This window comes from Chelonia mydas, chromosome 8 (assembly GCF_015237465.2).
Source record: "Chelonia mydas isolate rCheMyd1 chromosome 8, rCheMyd1.pri.v2, whole genome shotgun sequence".
In the NCBI taxonomy this organism is placed as follows: Eukaryota; Metazoa; Chordata; order Testudines; family Cheloniidae; genus Chelonia; species Chelonia mydas.
In genome coordinates this window covers 4,416,385-4,435,378 of record NC_057854.1, presented here as the reverse complement: position 1 = coordinate 4,435,378, position 18,994 = coordinate 4,416,385, and the positions used below count along the sequence as shown (strand labels likewise).

General features: G+C 41.8%; 2 protein-coding genes across 16 annotated transcripts in view; one reads left to right on the top strand and one right to left on the bottom strand.

Moving 5' to 3' along the window:
* Position 1: 1 nt before the first annotated feature.
* On the top strand, positions 2 to 10,925 carry CNOT8 (CCR4-NOT transcription complex subunit 8). 15 transcript variants are annotated; one of them, XM_043520752.1, is made up of 8 exons: positions 2 to 141; positions 1,068 to 1,169; positions 2,041 to 2,167; positions 5,269 to 5,462; positions 7,039 to 7,200; positions 8,073 to 8,217; positions 9,115 to 9,225; positions 9,532 to 10,925. In XM_043520752.1, the coding sequence occupies exons 3-8, from the start codon at positions 2,051 to 2,053 to the stop codon at positions 9,679 to 9,681; spliced, it is 879 nt and encodes a 292-aa protein (XP_043376687.1). In that variant the 5' UTR covers positions 2 to 141; positions 1,068 to 1,169; positions 2,041 to 2,050; the 3' UTR covers positions 9,682 to 10,925. The 15 variants fall into 15 exon arrangements, with proteins under 15 accessions (XP_043376687.1, XP_037763913.1, XP_027676712.1 ...); XM_027820911.3 differs by having other exon boundaries at positions 24 to 141; positions 2,026 to 2,167; XM_037907984.2 differs by having other exon boundaries at positions 51 to 318.
* A 1,451-nt stretch (positions 10,926 to 12,376) lies between these two features.
* GEMIN5 (gem nuclear organelle associated protein 5) overlaps positions 12,377 to 18,994 on the bottom strand; it is a 35,574-nt gene continuing 28,956 nt past the window's right edge. The window contains exons 26-28 of the mRNA XM_037907959.2: positions 18,220 to 18,784; positions 17,634 to 17,730; positions 12,377 to 13,028 (exon numbers count right to left, since the gene is read on the bottom strand). Of these exons, the coding sequence (XP_037763887.1) occupies positions 12,861 to 13,028; positions 17,634 to 17,730; positions 18,220 to 18,784 (830 nt within the window). The 3' untranslated portion in view covers positions 12,377 to 12,860. The remainder of the gene's footprint in view (positions 13,029 to 17,633; positions 17,731 to 18,219; positions 18,785 to 18,994) is intronic.

Here is an 18,994-nt window from a genome sequence, read left to right as displayed (position 1 = left end):
GCGCCGCCGTTGGAACGAGCTGCGCGCACGGGCGGTTGGGCGGCGTGCCCCCTTCCCCTCCCCTCCCCCGACAGAGCCTCAACTCTCGCGAGAAATTCTGACGCCGCCTGGCGCTGGCGCAAGCGCAGCTGCGCAGGCGAGGTCCGCCCGCCTCGGGACGGGGGGGGGCGGAAGGGAAGGAGCAGACAAGCCACGGCCGAGTGAGCGGCTAGAGCGGCCGGCGGGAAGTGGCGGCTCAGGGCCCAGCTTCCCTTCCCCAGCCCGCGCTCCCTCCCTGCCTGTGCGCCTGTGAGGAGACGGCCCTGGCGGAGAGAGCAGGTGCCGTGGGGGGAGGCCCCGTTAGACGCTCCCTGAGGGGGGCTGAGCGGGGAGGGGGAAGAAGAGGCGGGGCTGGGGAAGAGGTGGGGGCGGGGGCGCCCAGGGTGACAGGGGTTGGGGGGGAGCAGAGCCCCCCAGCCGTTGCCCCCCGTGGCTAGCGATGGGTGCTGTCAGGGGGGGTGACGGGAGCCTCTGGATTATTTTTTTTGCCTTTTTATTTCTATTGCGAGAAGTGTAACTTCCTCTCTTTGAAGGAACGTGGGAGGTTACTGGGGGCTATTTCGCTGCCCTCCCGTGGCCTGATTTAGCGCCCCCCCCTCTTAAAGGGGGTTTACACGCCCCTCCATGAGACAGTCCCAGGCAAAGAGCGTCTCCTGCCTGCTGCTAGATCGTTTGGTGGAGGCCTCGCCCCAGAGCACAAGTGTGCCCTCTTCTCGGGAACAGTAAACACGGTGCTTCTGACTGGTGGCAGATTGTACTGGAAGCAGTAGGTGCAAACTTCCCCTTCGGCTGTGTACCCCATTCCTGAGCTGAGGCAGAGGCTGCCACTAGGTTTGCCATTTACGTGGAGACCTGCCCACTAATAATGAGGCTAAGGTGACCATATGTCCTGATTTAAAAGGGCAGTCCCGATATTCAGGGCTTTTTCTTATGTAGGTGCCTATGATCCCCCACACTCCGTCCCGATTTTTCATTCTTGCTATCTGGGCACCCTAAACGAGGCATAGATAGTATCTCATCTCTTATAGGCTGCCAAAAAGCCAAAGATGGTAACACCATAATCTCAAGGGTGGTGTGTTTCCTCTTCTATCTGTCATGGCAGTAAGGACATTCTGGAAAAACTAGAGTTGGTAAGAACCAAAAGGCCTACATTGATGATATCAAACTTAACAAAAGTTTAATTCCTTGGCAGGTAAAACAATATTGATCAGCACGTGCTTTCATAAAGTTTTTGGTGGACTGTTTAGTTTCACTGCAGCTTCTGTAAATAACTCTAGATGCCTTTCATGTTGTAACTTGCTATAATCTTGGTGCTTGTCTACACGTGGTTTTCATACTGCTTTAACTATCAGCACAATCCCCTAATGTGATTGCAGTTATACCCACGTGTTTAGCCCCATAAATGTATCAGAATAATCTTATCCACATAAAAGCTCACTCCTTACCGGAATAGTTAAACTTCTACAAAATCTTTGTAGAACAGGCCTTGGGGAATTAAAACAGAGCAGCACACATCTTTCAATAACACTGCAGTAGGGAGGTATTTTACTTTCTAGCCCTAACAGAACAACACTGTTGCAAAAGCTGTACGGAATTAAGGTATTAGTTCCCTTTAGGCTTGTAGAAATAGGCCTTACACTTGGAGTGCAGACCTAAAAAAGGAGAGACACTCACTTGTATCAATTGGACTTAGTAGTCCTAGATACCTTCTGCCAATTTAAAACAGGTTTTGCTTCTTTCTCTTACCGCGTATTGCAAGAATATTCTAAAATCAGGAAAGAATTTAGTTTAATAACTCAAATATGCCATCTGAAGCTGATACCCCAAACTGAGACCATGCCATTCTAACTTTGTTGTTGTGATCTGATTTGTCGAGATGTATTAATATAAAGTAATGTGTTTGTGTGTGCTTACTGCACTGTGCTGATTAGGTTACACAGCTTGCGGTTCTACGCTACCCTACTTACCATCCAACTTTGACATCAGGTGTTTCTACTCCAGTTCCTGCAAGATGCCAGCAGCAATTGTGGAGAACAGTCAGGTGATCTGTGAAGTATGGGCAAACAACCTGGAAGAAGAAATGAGGAAAATTCGAGAAATAGTTCTCAGCTACAGCTACATCGCAATGGTAAATATGCTGTACTTCAGTGATCACCTACCTGACTAAACTGAGGAATTTCAGTGCGGGTAACTTGATTGCTTGTATATAAATATAAGTGTATTCTAATGTCAATTTAAGCTGAATGGTAAGTGGAGGAACGGTTGGAAAGCTGCTTGGCATTTAAAATTTTACTTGTTTGTTTTTTTTTGTTTTTTTTTTAAATATATGGTCTTTATTCAATATCTTGCTTAGCATTTATGTAGATTCTCTGTGAAATCACATAAGTATACAGTGAGGCTTGAAGCCATGTTGAGCAGCTGAGATCCGTTAATGCTTAACAAGTAGGAATGTGGTATTTTGTTCATTTTATAGAGTTTAAAAATAATTAAGATGCTTAGTTAGTTATAAGCTGTTTAATGTAGCTAGCATATTTTTCTTTTGAATGGCTAGTTCATATTGGCTTCATGCTGGTATATGGCAACAGGCACACAAGTCACAACTTGTTAGCTAATAGGATTGGTCACCTTTTATAATGGCCAGGCACTGCTGCCTTATAGGAAAGGAAATGATTTGGGCTTGAATTTCATGTTGTTGTTTTTTGTTCAGATAAATTTGTGTAAAAGGCCCAAGAATCTTGTTAAGAAACAGTTTCAAGAGGGGCGTTTTGTAGGGGGAACTTTCAGACCCTTAAACCCCTCCCCCCCCAGCTGTAAGTTTTAATTCATGACATATGTCATAGTTACAGTATTTACAAAAAAACCTTTATCTTCACTTAGTGTCTCTAAAACCCAAGGTATCCAAATTCCTTTAGGAATGCACACTTCAATTCTGAGTACAGTAGTAGCCACTTAGATATGGGATAATTACCATCAGTAGCCATATTTGCCTTTTGAAGGTAGAGAGCTCCATATATGCGGTGGTACAGAAAAGAGACAATTTTTAATGACCCCCACTATGCAAGTGTGTAAATATGAATCAGTTCCATCACCACTGAAATGCACACACGTCTGGATGGATCGTAAAGGTGCTGAAGCAGGAGCTTCCTCCTTTCCCATCTATAACCTCTTCCTTTTTGAGCTTTCAAAGTTGAAATTTGTTACATGACAATTCCATGGCCACACTGGTGTCTCCTCTGCATGATTGCCATTGTAGAATCAGGCAGAAGGGAGATGTTTGGCTGTGGAAGAGACTGTCAAATACATAAGGTTGAATTCTTCTCTTGTATACACTTGCATTTCCCATTAAATTAGACTATAGAAGATTCATGAGCATATCTGTGGGTGGAATTTACCCCACAAATCTGAAATAATAGTAGAGAACACAAAAACATTACTGGCCAGATAAACTGTTTTTCATATATATTTTCTCCATTATTAATGTCCCTTTTTCTTTACATTTTGTTCATACAGAAGCTTCTTATCAGTTTAGGGCACCTGGGGTGTTGTCTAGTAGTGTCTCTCAAAAGCAATCATTATCGGCCACAGCATGGGAGATCACACAACAAATAACCACTGTGCTGATTTTTAAAGTGTTTTGAGGACAATACGCAGTCCACCGATATAAAATAGGTTTTAGCAAATATTGGGGAGATAAAGGATTTATTCCAGGAGGGGGAAAAAAGTCTCAAGATATATGCAGCAACATTATAAACTGAAAGAAAGGGCACCATTGATAAGTGAATAGTATCAGGAGCTAACAAACTGTATCACCACAGAAAGATTATTTTTTAATGGAGGCCTGTGAATGAAATAGAAATTGTCTAAAATTGCAGTTTCTCTTAGCATTCTCTAAACTTTTTGTTCACTGAATCCAGTTTTATTCTAGTTGTTCAAAGGGTATAAATTGTCCATCAGGTGTTCTAGTTGTTAGATATAATTGGGGGATTTGACTTTAAAACTGTGAGCAGACTAGCCTTCTGGCTGGGAAGTAAAAGTAAAATGGCAGCTCTCCTTAAGAAGCACAAAAACCATTCAGGGAGGGGTATTTAATTTTTTGTACTTTCCCTTTACAAGTGTTTAAATCAGTAGCAGTATAGTGTATGCGGTGTGTGGTGCTGGTTTCAAAAACATAGCAAAGAAAAGAAAAATTCTTCATTAGGAAATGAGTGTAAACCTATTGAGTGTGTTTTTCCTGAATTTATCTCCCAGCTTCTTGACTTCTAAACCAAAAAAAAAAAAGAAAAAAAATAGTGATTTTTGCTTATTATTAATGAAGAGACAGATTAGAAACAGAAATACGGAGTGATTGTTGCATTGTCAGTGTATTGTACGCTTTGGCCCGAGTGTTACCATTCCGTACCGAAAGTTTTGTTATGGACGGGAATGCCTGTAAAATTCTGAGATGAAATGCTTGCAATAGACATGAACAATTCAGCTGTGGGCATCCTGTGACTTATCAGCTACATCATCCATCCCCCAAATTTTAATATGGGTGTATACAGTCAATGAAAAATATCCCATTTTGGTATATCCCATGGGAATACTTGAATCATGTGATGTATAATATCACTTTGAGTATGTGTACCCAGAATAGATTAAGGGCCCTGTTCTTTGGTCTGTGTGTGTATGTTTGTGTTGATGGGGTTGTGTGTGCACACTTCTCCCCTAGAATTTCTAAAGCGTGCTGTAAAAGCTGTTCAGCTCAAGTATTCTTTACCTCCCTCATACAAACGTTTAACCTTTGTTTAATGTGAGGAATCATTAACACTTACTAATTTGTAAAAGCAGGTATATCTTAAGGCTAGGCAAAATTTCTTATGTGGAGCTATCGTTCTAGGTTCAGGATGGCTGAATTATGGGGAAGTTTTCTTTACCTTACTCTCTCATCCTGTCTGAATTTACATTTTGGTTCTAAATATTAGAAGATCTTATGTATTAGTATTCCTTCCTGCTCACTGTACTGCATCTGTATTGCTAAGGGGGCCAAGTATGGATTTCATGGTTTCTGTATAGAGGTTTAAGGTTGTGTAGCAAACAGCACTGAGAAAAAGCTGGCAAAGCAAATACTGTAATTATATATAAAATAAATAAATAAAGGATAGGAAGTTTAGTATTGAGAGCTGCTAGTGTCAGACTGAATGTGCAACTTACTACTATAGCAAGGTTTAACTTTTCATGCTCCTTTCCTAGGACACAGAGTTTCCAGGAGTCGTAGTTAGGCCAATTGGTGAATTCCGCAGCTCCATAGATTATCAGTATCAACTTCTTCGGTGTAATGTTGATCTCCTGAAAATCATCCAGCTGGGCCTAACTTTCACGAATGAGAAGGGGGAGTATCCTTCTGGGATCAACACCTGGCAGTTTAACTTCAAATTCAACCTTACGTAAGTCTTCTGAGTCAGAGAGCAATCCACTACTCCCCGCTCTTCCCATTATACTTCGACCAGGCGACAGCATGTTTCAGCGTGTCCATTGCCAGCAACTGAGGCTGCACCAGGAAAATTCAGATCTCAGCACAAAAGGACTAAGTTGTGAGCCTTTCTGACACTATGGAAGATATTTGACTTTCAGGAGTATTACAAGTCTTGTTAAAATGTTGTTTGCTTGATGGTACCGCTAGATAATTTAGGTCCAGACCTTGAGGTACCTTACATTTGCTTTTTGGAACCTGAAGGACTCTTCCAGGTTATGATTTTCTTTAAACTCCATCTCCATTGTCCAGAAATAACAGATCTGCTCTCTCTTCTGGTTCTGCAACACTTAAAATCTATACCTTTTCCCAGAGCTGTGCTGGAGTATTAGATGTGACCTAAGCCAAGAAATATTAACCAAACTCCATTAGCTATCCAGCAGCACTAATCTTGTCAAATGGAACAGGGCAGTGGTTGTCAATCTTCTCCATATCATGACTCCATGTAACAGCTGAAATAAGTTTCAGGACCCTTTCACATCTAGCCATAAAGAAAGGGTGGGTGTGCACGATAGTCGAACTGGCTGGAAATTTTGTGACAGAATGTTTTTCTGTCAGAAAATGGCAATTTGTCGAAAGCTAAATGGCATCAATTCCAACAAAATTTAATTTTGAACAAAACAGAAAAAGCCTTTCAGTAATGTCAAAATGTTCTGGTTTGTCGCTTTTGGAATGGAATGTTTTAATATTTTTTTTAAACTGCTTTTTGTTTTGATATTTCTTTAATATTAACATTTTTTAAAATTAAAAATGTCCGTATGAATGAAACATTTTGATTGACCCAAAACAAATTTGTTTTGAGATTTCATTTTGTGGGAAACTTCAAAAACTTTGTTCTCGTTCTGTTTCAGAAGGGGGGAAAAAAATTAACTTGTGAAACAGAAAATCCTGTTTCTGCCGAGCTCTATGTGATACATCCCTTCTTCCCCTTCCTGGTCCTGTTTGAGAGGCCACAGAATAGGCAATAATTGGGAGTGAAAAAAATACAATTTGATTTCTCAAATGGCATTGGAGATTAAGGAAAGTAATACATGCAGAGATGTGCAATGGCCTTTACTATAACAACTCTGCTGACTGTATTTGAGCCACATCTGCGCACTTCTGAGACAAAAATCTGTTTTTTGCTTGTGCTAGCTGCAGAGGCAACAATGCTCAGAAACTGTCAGCCAACACAGTAAAGGTGGGTTCTTCTGGCTTGGACATCAGCAGTGGAATTAATAACCAAATTACAATTGCAGAATCGCTTATTGTTGGGGCTGCACAAGCCAGAAAGATGGTAGGTGGCGGTTGCAGTTGCACCAGCAGTTTAGAAAACATTTTTACCTGTAATCTGTATTGATACGAAGTTCCCTGAGACATAAAAAACAGTCCAGTGTTGCCATTGTCAGTCACTACTAGTGTTTTGAACTGAAGTATTTGGAGAATCCTTCTTTGTAGCTATGAGCCTGCCAGATCAGCACATCTAATGCAAAGATGCCTTTCTCTTTTAGGGAGGACATGTACTCACAGGATTCCATAGACCTCCTTGCAAACTCTGGGCTGCAGTTCCAGAAACATGAGGATGAAGGGATTGATACCTTGCACTTTGCAGAGTTGCTCATGACCTCAGGGGTGGTCCTCTGCGAGAATGTGAAATGGCTCTCATTTCACAGGTTGGTGCAAGAGGAATTGAAAGTGCGTTGCTTATCAGAGAATATTGAAGCAGCAAAATTAATAATCTTGTCAGATTCACTCCCACCTTTGATCTTAATGAATAAAACACAGATTTTAAGGAGATGAATTTATAACTAACACACTCTAGTTTCAGTTTTTCAGCTATGTAAACCTGATTGTAGCCAGTGCTGGCAAACTCTGGACTTTTAAAACTTTCCCCTTTGAAAGCAGGAGTTATTAACAGAAAACTGAAATAAAAGAATAAGGAACTGTTTATTAAACTCCGAACTCATGTGCATTGTAAACTAAAGGTTTGTTTTCTCTGACCCTACCACAGTACTGCTTTCTCTCTTTTATGAGTATCATTAGTATGTATGTTTACTGGACAGGGGAAGAGGTCTGTGTAGCTGAATTGCCCCTCTTGTAATTGGCCTCTTGAACTACTTAACTGCATAGCCACTTTCTAATCTGTCACTCACCCAAGTATCCCTCCTGGAGGTGAGGATGCAAGGCATGGGACCCTAGGCTTTATGCCTTCTCTTCTTACCTATTGCACGTTGCTCCAGCCACTGAGGCCAAGTTTACACTGGGAAAAAGGGTGTTTTTCTTCCAACAATATAGCTTTTTTGAGTGTTTCTCTCATTGTACAATCCTAGTGTAGACAAGGCAAGTGGTAGGGGGTCCTACCTTATCGTTGGTGGTTGAGGTGAGCCCTACGCTTCCACGTGGGGAAGTTAGTGAAGTTGTATAAGCAGCTGAGATGTTAGGGTCTGAATGATATGCAATAGAGAGCCATCACTGTGAGGAGGGGGATATTGCTTTTGGTTGTGGCTGCTGCTGACTTACCAGATTTTGCACAATTCTCTCTCAGCGGCTATGACTTTGGCTACATGGTGAAACTGCTAACGGACTCCAGGCTTCCAGAGGAGGAACATGAGTTCTTCCATATCTTGAACCTTTTCTTCCCATCCATCTATGATGTCAAATACCTAATGAAGAGCTGCAAAAACCTTAAGGTATTTAGTTCCTGTCAGTAACTGTGCTGAGCTAAGAACGTATTGGGATTTGCCTTGTTTATAACATTCTATACATAAGTGTGTAATAAGCCAAAACAGGGGTTGGTTGCAGATGTACAGTATTTTAAAATTTAGTGGTGAGGGGTAATTCCTCTGGCTGTAGCCATGCAATGGCACTATGTACATACGACAGAAAGGTTTGATCTACCTCCTCTGCTCTTTTGACTAATCAATTAGGGAACAGTTCACAGGATTCATAGGGTACTTATTTCTGAAGCCTGCTTAGACCGGGCATACTTGTCCTCTCTTTGAAAAGATGTGGATCAGCATTTTCCTTTTAAATGAATTACTGCATGACTTGGATAACTGCTAAAAGCTGAAATCTGTTCATCAACTTCCAAGCATTGTTTGGATTACCAGTCCGAGTTTTTCCCGTCTCCAGAGCTGAGTTGTTGTTTCCTGTGGTATGTCATCTGAGCACTGGCATGCCCAAGTTCTCACCCCAACTCTGACAATGTGGCTTTAGGCAAATATTTAACCTCTCTCTGCCTCCTTCCCTTGTCTTCAAAATGGGAAGAACATGTACCTACTTCCCAGCTGCATTGAGGTTGTATTAGTGTTTGCAAAGTGCTTGGAAGATAAATAGCCCCTTAGTTGCTAAATATTACTCTTTCTATGCTGTTGAACTGAGAACTCGGGCATTCCAGTGCTCAGATGACCTAGCATGTGTCACTCAGTTCAGGCTCTTTTGTTTTTTTAATCAATATTGGTACATCAGCTGTGATTAACTCTAAAGGCAGCCATTAACCTTCACGTCTAGAGGAAGCATGGTATGTGGTAGCACTGGGAGGGGAGAGATTCCAGGTTATTAAATCAGTGTTTTTTCTCTCATTGTAGGGAGGCCTTCAAGAAGTTGCAGATCAGCTGGATTTGCAACGAATTGGACGACAGCATCAGGCAGGATCAGACTCTCTGCTCACAGGAATGGCATTCTTCCGAATGAAAGAGGTATCCCTGGGTCCCTCTCCTTCCAACAGCAAGTTGAGAGGGAACATGGTTTATGGCCTGACTTTTCCATCCCTGCATGCACTCCCTGGCACTTTCATTTTTGGATCCTTATTGTCAGCCCTTTAGGCCTTAGACTAGCAGTCGTGAGACTTGGTAGTGTTGGCAAAAATTTCTTCTCCACCTATCCCCTCCTCGTGGGTATGTTGATTGCAGTCACTTCTGGGGTGGAGGGTGGCATTTAACAGAGCTGAACTTTGGGGTCAAAGGCACTATAAGAAATGGAGAAATATTATTTTTCCCCTACAGTTGTTCTTTGAGGACACGATTGATGATGCGAAGTACTGTGGGCGGTTATATGGCCTTGGCACCGGAGTGGCACAGAAACAGAATGAGGATGTGGATACAGCCCAAGAGAAGATGAGCATCTTGGCTATTATCAACAACTTGCAGCAGTGATAACTGGGTACCACTCAGCAAGATATGGTCCCAGAGTGGCAGCTGCAGTCCTAATCTGTTTCCAGCAGTCTCTCTCATGCAAATGACGTCTAACAGTATGCATTTGGCATGAGGACTAGAGGTTTGCTGAAGACAAAAGATGCTCTTCATTTTGATTCAAACTTAGAAGAGGGGAGTTTATAACAATGCCAGCATTGATGACTTGCCATCTTTTTAGTACCAAGGACAGGAGAGACACAATTAACGTATATACCTCTGTTTTCTTCCTTTTAAAATGTACTGAATCTGCAAGGAAGCCTTTACTCCAGAACATTCAGCAGAACTGAGGTTCTGAAATGCCAGTGAAATCAGACACACAAACGCATTTGCAGATTGTGCTTTAAGAAGCTTATTTTAAATTTTTTTGTTGGCTGTAAGGTTGACATCTGCTCCTCACCCTTTGCTTGTTTTTATCTTTGGTATTCTGTAGAAATGACCCACTCGTTCATGGCAGAGTTTCGGATAGGATAATGTAAGAGACTTTCCCTGGAGCTAAAACATTCAAATAGTTGTGTCTTGGTAACAGTCAGACATGGTGTATTTGGAGCTGAGGTGACCACTTTCATAGCTCCTAACTTTGTACAATTTCCCACTTTCTTTAGGACGGTTGTGCCAGAGAGGTGTGTCCCACCTGTAAGACTAATCTACTTCTCATAGATATTAATACAATAAACTGTTCTGCAATAGTTTAAAATGGCCTAGAAGTTTGCCTTTTCTAGAAGAGATTTGTAACAGTTTGGACCAAAATTGATGCTGACTTCAGCCACTTGGTATTACCTGATAACATGAAAGATTTTACCCTTTTCATTACAGCATGAGCAAGTTTAGTAGGTGCATAAATGTGTAAAAAGTGGCTCTAGTTTTATATTTTAGTGATTTAACAGCCTGGCAAAGCAATTGGATTTCCCTTTTATAGAGATAATATCCCCAGGGTGGGAGGCTCACAATTCTGACTTTTTTTAAAATTAGATATTCTAAAAGTACACACCTATATTTTTGAACAGCTTGGAAATATGTTTAAAAAAAAACCCCAGAACTTTTGCCTAGAGCAAATTAGAACTATTTCTGAGTCTTGCATTTTAACAAGCTTATAAAAGTTCTTGATTTTTTGCAATGATTAAAATGTTATAAGCTGGTATTTAAAATGCATGTAAATACTATTGATGTTTTTAATTTTGTAAAATAAAGATTTTTTTTTAACCCGTTATAAGTTTTGGTTTTTCTACCTCATTCTAACACTTACTGAAATTATTGAGCTTGCAGCAGCACCTCGTGGGGAGCAACTAACCTACCTTAATCTCTTCCTAAATTCTCTACAGGTAAATGCAGCAGGCTATGAGCATGGCATCACTGACCAGACAGACTAATAATGCAACTGTGCTTCATCCAACAATTAATGGATCTTTACCTGCTGCACATTGCCAGTTCTGGGACCCATTAACCAACTCCAGACGGCTAGTTTGTATCTTAGGACAGATTATGTTGGGAGGATTCTACAGTTCAGAAAAGGGAATGAATACATGATTAGAGGGTAGCTGTACCCCGGCCCTAAATACTTAAGCAAGAGCCTGGTTGTTAATGGCAGCTGAAGTAGTTTGGCTGTTGGCTCCCAGGTCTGTTGAGGTGACAAACAGAACAGAGTTTTCTTATGCTGTGTTCTCTTGGAGCTTTGCCAGCATGTAAGGCCAGTTTGCAATGGAAGGTGACTGTTTCCCTTTTATATCATGTCTCATGGTGATGGCAGCAGCTTCCTCCATGGCATGGCTATGCCTGCCTTGGCAGAGGGTGAAGGGACTTCCTTATGGAGCAATAGCACCCTCTTCTGGTTTCCAGGTATCTTGCCTTGCACACAAGCAACATGATTCTCAGGCTACCCACTTCTCCGTAGACTACCTACAAGGGGTTCATCAGACCATCTTTTGGGACTTCAGTTCTATACATAATCTTTTCCTGAATATAATGAATATGCTGCTACCTATCTCTGCTCTGCCAAAGCAGCTTTAATACTCTCCTATTCAGCTTTCCCTTTAAGTCAAGCTTACATGTTGGACCAGAACAAGTGGTGCATCCCCTGTGCTCCAGCTTTTCTCATCTTGAATTTCCTTGCCCTAGCTGCACCATGTATGGAAATCCATCCCTCTGAACACTCGCTGGTGTCAGTTACAGGGGTTACCTGAGCTGCATGCAGTGCTCTTACTCAGCAAAACTTACTTATGGTGGGCTTTGAGGGAAGAACTGACACTTCAAATTAAACAAGCAAAGCCTTATGTGAATCCTGAGGCTAGCTGTACAGGAAATATTACAGGTCAAGTTACTTGGTTCACCTTTAACACTTACTGATTACACAGACCAAACGCCTTGATCTTTTACTGCCCACCTGAACTACTGTTAGGGCCAAATATACCATTAGTGTAGTAGCAGGAGGAAGCTACTTTCCTCTTCAGCAAACATTCACAAAAGGTTGCCACTCCTACCTTCCCCTAAGATGATGAGACTTGGGTTAGTCATGAAAAATTTATCGTTTAACAGAACTGAACCTAAAGTAGCATATGGTACAATGTGAATAAAACTTGACTGTCAGCTAAATTCTAATACACTTCAAAAAATAACCTCTGGTTCCTTTCTCCCCAATCACCTTTCAAATGAAATTCAAAGCTCAAAAGGTAAGACTTTTATTCAGAGAGGAAGCAAAACACTCTCCCCCTAAAAACAAAAAACTCATGTGCCCAAGACAAACTGGGTTAAGTAGTAAGTTGCTTAAAATTAAATCAAGTTACTGCTCTTAATTAGATGGCAACTGCTACCTTTTTACTGCCAAAATGTTGTCTAATTTGGTGTTACAAGTGTTATGTAAATTCAAGGGCTTCTCTGACATAATTTCCCCTCCCCAAATGTTTAAGGGCCATAGCTTTCCACTTTTACAAGCACAGTATCAATTATGGAGCTGTAAAGGGCCATTAGTAACTGACAGTTAGTGGGAGCCTGTATATAAACTTGATTTTTGGTACTCCATTTTCTAGAACAAAGCATCCTCCAAAGTATGGTGACCACAGAGACAGTCCTTCACTTCAAAAAGAACAGTACAGCCCTGGCTTGGAGTAGCTGCTGGTAACTCAGGCTGCCCAGGCTTGAATATAACTTCACGTTAAGAACTTTCTGCTGATCTTTTCATAAACTTTAGCTCTGCTGTATTTCCTAACCAGGTCCAAGGCCTGTTGCTGCAGTTCTGGACTCAGCTCTGTGGGGCACTGGGATCCAATGTGAAGTAGCACAAGCCCACACTCCAGCACATCTGGGAAAGGGAAGACCTGCAAAGAGAACCATAGATGTTAGCTGCTCTTTAAACAGGGTGGTACTAGCACATAAAGTAATTCAGGGAGAGGGAAACCATCTGTGGAAATATTGCTGACAGTGACACAAAGTGGAAGAGCACTTGGGAAAAACAAATCTTTTGCTGCAGTTTTATGCACTTCCCTTTTCTAATACAGAATATATTTGTTTAGCCAAGTTTGTTTCCTCCCTCTTGAGCTTGTATTCAGCATCAGAACAGCTAACTTCTCCTTTTACTACAGAATCCAGAAGGGTAGGGGATGAGGACAAGCACACATGGGTTTATATTGATTTTTTTAAAAATATCACCTTAATTAATCATCTAATTTTAGCAGTTAGTGCTGGGCTAGTAAGAAGTGTTTATTTACACATGGTGAATTGCCTGCCAGGTGCAAACCTCTCGAGACATCTACAGACTTATGTGTAGTGCTGGGGAGGAGCCACTGGTCATGATACACGTAGGAACCAGTGACATAAGGCAAAGGTTGGAGAGAGAGTCCTCGAGGCTGCTGCTAGGTAAGAGATTGAAGTCCAGGATCTCCATGGTAGCATTCTCTGAAATGCTTCCCGTTCCATGTGTAGGGCCAGTTAGACAAGCAGAACTGCAGGGTTTCAGGGCATGGATGAGACGATGGTGTTCGGAGGAGGGATTTAGGTTTATTGGGAATGGAGGAGTCTAGATGGAAAGGATGGGCTCCACCTAAACCAAAACAGAACCAGAGTGCTGGCATGTAAAATTGAAAAAGGTCAGAAGTTTTTAAAACTAAAGCATAGGGGAAAGCTCACAGGTGTGGAAGACAGACATCCCTTAGGGGAGGATTTATTAAGGAGGATACTTTGTATCCTACAAAAGCATAGGGGATAGAAGCTGATAAAAAGTACAGATAGGAGCTGAAAAGGAACAGTCAAATGAAAGAGTTCCATTCAATTACATCAAATGAAGGCAGGCTTTATTGACAGATTTTATAAGTGCTTGTCTACAAATGCAAGAAGTCTAAATACAAAGATGGGTGAACTCAAGTTCTTTGTACTAAATGAAGATATTGATAGAACAGGCATCACAGAAACGTGGTAGAATGATGATGATGAATAGGACATGGTAATACCAGGGTACCAAATATACAGGAATGAGAGTAGGTCGTGCTCGTGGGGAAGGGCACTATCTGTGAAAGAGTCAAATATAGTAAAAATCTTAAATGAATCAAGCAGTACCATAGAATCTCTAAGGACAGAAATTCCTTGGTTGAATAGGAAGAACATAGCAGTAGCAATATGCTATCACCATCTTGGTCAGGTGGTTGGTAATGACTGTGAAATGCTCAGGGAGATTAGAGAAGCTACACAAACAAAAAAACTCCAATAATAATGGGGGATTTCAACTAACCCCCTATTGACTGGAACATGTCACCTAAGGATGGGAAGCAGAGATAAAATTTCTAGACATCTTCAATGACTGCTTCTTGGAGCAGCTAATCTTGGAGAGAGAATTCTTGGTTCAGCCTTAAGTGGCGCACAGAATCTGGTCCAAGGGGTGAATATAGCTGAGCAGCTCGATAATAGCGACCATAATGTAATTAAATGTAGCATCCTCATAGGGAGGAAAATAACAAAAAACCCCACTCCAGTAACACTGTACTTCAAAAAGAGAATCTGCACAACGAGTAGGCTGGTCCAACAGAAAGTAACAGGAACAGTCACAAGAGTGAAATACCTGCAAGCTGTATGGAAACCTTTTAAAAACACCATAATGGAGGCTCAAACTACATGTATACTCCAAATTAAAAGAAACAAAAAACCAGTAAGAGGACGGGAAAAAAAAAAGCCACCATGGCTAAAACAGTAAAAGAGGAAGTTAGAGACAAAACAAGAGTTTTTAAAAAATGGAAGTCAAATCCTACTGAGGAAAATAGAAAGGCGCAAAAACTCTGGCAAGTCAACTGTAAAAGTATAATTAGGGAGATCAAAAAAGAATCTGAAGAGCAACCAACAAAAGACAACAAAAAAAAACTTGCTGTTTTTGTAAGTACATCAGAAGCAGGCAGCCTACCAAACAATCAATGGGGTCACTGGACAATTGAGGTGCTAACAGAGCACTCAAGGGAGACAAGGCCATTGCAGATCATTCATTTAGCTTTTCTGCATCGAGCTTCACTGCAGAGGATAGGAGAGAGATTCCCACACCTGAACCAGTCTTTTTAGGTGACAAATCTGTCAGAGTGAGGTATCAATAGAAGTCGTTCTGGAACAAACTGATAAATTGAACAGCAGTACGCCACCAGGACCAGATGGTATTCACTTAATAGTTCTGAAGGATCTCAAATGTGAAATTGCAGAACTACTAACTGGAGTATGTATCCTATCACTTGAATCAGCTTGCGTGCCAGGTGACTGGCAGATAGCGAATGTAGCGCTGATTTTAAAAAAAAGGCTCTAAAGGCAATCCTGGCAATTACAGGCCAGTAAGCCTAACTTCAGTACCAGGCAAACTGGTTGAAACTAAAGAAGAGAAAGAAGAGAACAGAATTATCAGACGCCCAGATGAACAGGGTATCAGCATGGCTTTTGTAAAGGGAAATCATGTCTCATCAGTCTATTAGAATTCTTTGAGGGTGTCAACAAATGTGATCCCGTGGATATAGTGTACCTGGACTTTCAAAAAGCCTTTGACAAGGTCCATCACCAAATGCTCTTCAGCAAAATAAGCTGCCACGGGATGAGAGCAAGGTCCTCTCAATGGATCAGTAACTGGTTAAAAAGATAAACAATGGGTAGGAATAAATGATCAGTTCTCACAGTGGAGAGAGGTAAATAGTAGGGTCCCTGAAGGATCTGAACTGGGACCAGTGCTGTCCAGCATACTCAGAAATGATCTGGAAAAAAGGGTAAACAGTGAGGTAGCAAAGTTTGCAGACAAAACAAAATTACTCAAGATAGTTAAGTCCAAAGCTGACTGCAAAGACATAAAAAGGGATCTCACAAAACCGGGTGACAAAACAGCAGACGAAATTCAGTGTTGCTAAATGCAAAGTAATGCACATCGGAAAATATAATCCCAACTATACATACAAAACGATGAGGTGTACATGAGCTGTTACCACTCAAGAAAGAGCTCTTGGAGTCATTGGGGATAGTTCTCTGAAAACATCTGCTCAACATGCAGTGGCAGTCAAAAATGCTAACGGAATGTGAGGAACCATTAGGAAGGGGATAGATAATAAGACAAAAAACATCATGCCTCCATATAAAATCATGGTACGTCCACACCTTGAATACTGCATGTGGTTCTGATCACCCCACCTGAAAATAGATATATTAGAATTGGGAAAAGAACAGAGAAGGGCAACAAAAAAGATTAGGGGTATGGAACAGCTTTCATGTGAGGAGAGATTAAAAAGAGTGGGACTGTTCATCTTAGTAAGAGACAAATATGGGGGGATAGGATAGAGGTCTTAAAATTATGAATGGTGTGGAGAAAGTAAGTAAGTGTTATTTACTCTTTCACTTAACACAAGAACCAGGAGTCACCCAACGAAGTCAATATGCAGCAGGTTTAAAACAAACAAAAAGAAATACTTTTTCACACAGCGCCCAGTCAACCTATGGAACACCTTGCCAGGGGATGTTGTGAAGGCCAGAAGTATAACTGGGTTCAAAAGAAAAAAAAAAAAATGTTCATGGAAGATCGGTCCATCAAGAGCTATTAGCCAACATGGTCAGGGATACAACCCCATGCTCTGGTTGTCCCTAAACCTCTGACTGCCAGAAGCTGGGGCTGGACAACAGGGAATGGATCACTCAATAACTGCCCTGTTCTGTTCATTCCCTCTGAAGCATCTGGCACTGGCCTCTGTCAAAGACAGGATACTGGGCTAGACAGACCATTCCTCTGACTCAGTATGGCTGGTCTTATGCTCTTATATAATCACCATAACTAGTAAGGAATATTTTAAAAGTACATGAAAGTCACACAGGAGTGTAGTTCAAAGTTCTAGCTAGTGAGAAGACTCCTCAAAGTCCTTCTAACTATACTGAAGAAGTCACGTTTGAGGAGGAAATTACATCATAACAGCCTACAACACCTCACCCAACTAGGGAAGCTACTCATGTTGTGTGGCCCAGGAAACTTTTCTCAGGTTTAGTGCAAACAGTCTAACCAAGGAGATGATGACTGCAACCAACCAAACTCTCTCAATGCAACTTTTGTGTTGTGACTGGAGCCAATGGCAAGCTGCCATGTGTCTATCATTCATTTGTGGACTGCAGTGAAGTGGTTTCTCCTGTCCAGACATGATGGAGTACTTGTCTCTTTAAAGAGGCACAAACAAGTATATCCAGGCAAAAAGCAGCACTTTGCCCCTCTACCAACATCAGGCAGTGCAGTGATGAAACACTTGGGCAAGCCTAAATCTAGACTGCTGCTTCCCTGGTGCACAAAATTCAGAGGCCGTTAACTGGCAGAACTGGAGATCGCAATGGTAGCATAGCCCTTGAAGTGCTATTTTCTTTGGCCAAGAAACCACCTTATTAGCAAGCACCAAAGACTGTCATCTTATTGACCAGTACTACCCCACTTTAAACCTTACCTTTAAACTCTCCGGAAATTCTGCCAGTTTCTGGTTTGCCTCTGTAAGCTGTTTCATCAGCTCAGGCAGGGAAACTGGTTCCTTTGCTGCTTCTTTACTGTCAAGAGAATATAACACATTACAATAATTGCTTTACTTACGTGTACTGTCCCCACCTTCAAAGCAGGGGAGACGGGTGAACTAAACCAAACATGGCCACGTACAACTCTTGAATGACAAAGGCCAAACAAATCATGCACCAAAAGAGACAGAAATTCTTCTACCCAGCATGCCCTTTCCATTCTCCTGCCCTCCTAATGCATTGCTTAAGCTAGGCAGCATTAAGGCATTGTATATTTTAAGGGCATTTACTCATCTACAGTAAGCTTGGGAGTGTGGCAGTTCAGTTCGGAGATCTCCAACAATCCTTTGCCATCGGATGTGAATTCTCATTTGTTCAAGTTTTTGAAATGGCCTGTGAACAGCTTCAGTGATTTTAGTTTCTCAGGATTCGTACAGTGAGTGAATTAAGCTGGAGGCCAGAGCAACTGCAAACTGAGAAAGCAGAATCTGATCTCACTCAGCATCTCGCTGTTTTAAAACCTACCACTGGCTCTGGCTGCTTGGGGACACCAGCCTGTCCGATTCAATCTCGGAGCTCACGTGCATCTTGCTTTCCTGCGCGCCATCTTTTACGCTGTCCTGGAGGTTGTTTCTCTGGTGCTGGCGGATCATGTCTGCCAATGTCTGCTGGACCTCAGATACGTCCTTCTGGGTGCTCTGCAAAGCAGCATGCACTTCGGAAAGGAGCATTTTATAGCCATTCAATTTCAACTGCCTCTCCTCCAAATCACTTAAGCTAGCTGTTGTGTTGCTTTCTGTCCTACTGTTATGGTCTGCACTGGGTAGGTTTCCTTCCAGCTCGGCTGCAGTTTGATTAGCAGTTTCTTCGGGGGAAGAGACAGGTGTGAGATGGCTCTGGTCAACAGCTGCCTGCTCACTAGGACATGGCACAGAATCCAGCACAGCCTGTGCTGAGACAAGGGAATCCTTGGGTAGGTTCCACCATAGATCATACAGCAGCCCATAAGCCACAAAGCCCTCTAAACTTCTGTAAGCCGCCATGCTCTGAGTGTTTGTGCTGTCCAGATTGTCTCTCAGATGATCACAGCCTGAAAGGGGATTGGAAAAAAGCCGTGTTAAAAGGGTTTCTCCAAAACTATACATAGAACTGCCCAATGCACATATTTTGCAAAGCTATACAGGGGTCTAGATTCACTCTGGAGTTAGCTTCGAAGTGAAGTGAGCAGATAGGGACAGCTTCCTAACATTTACAGAGAACCCACAACTTCCAATGTTTTGGAAGCTAATTTATACAATAG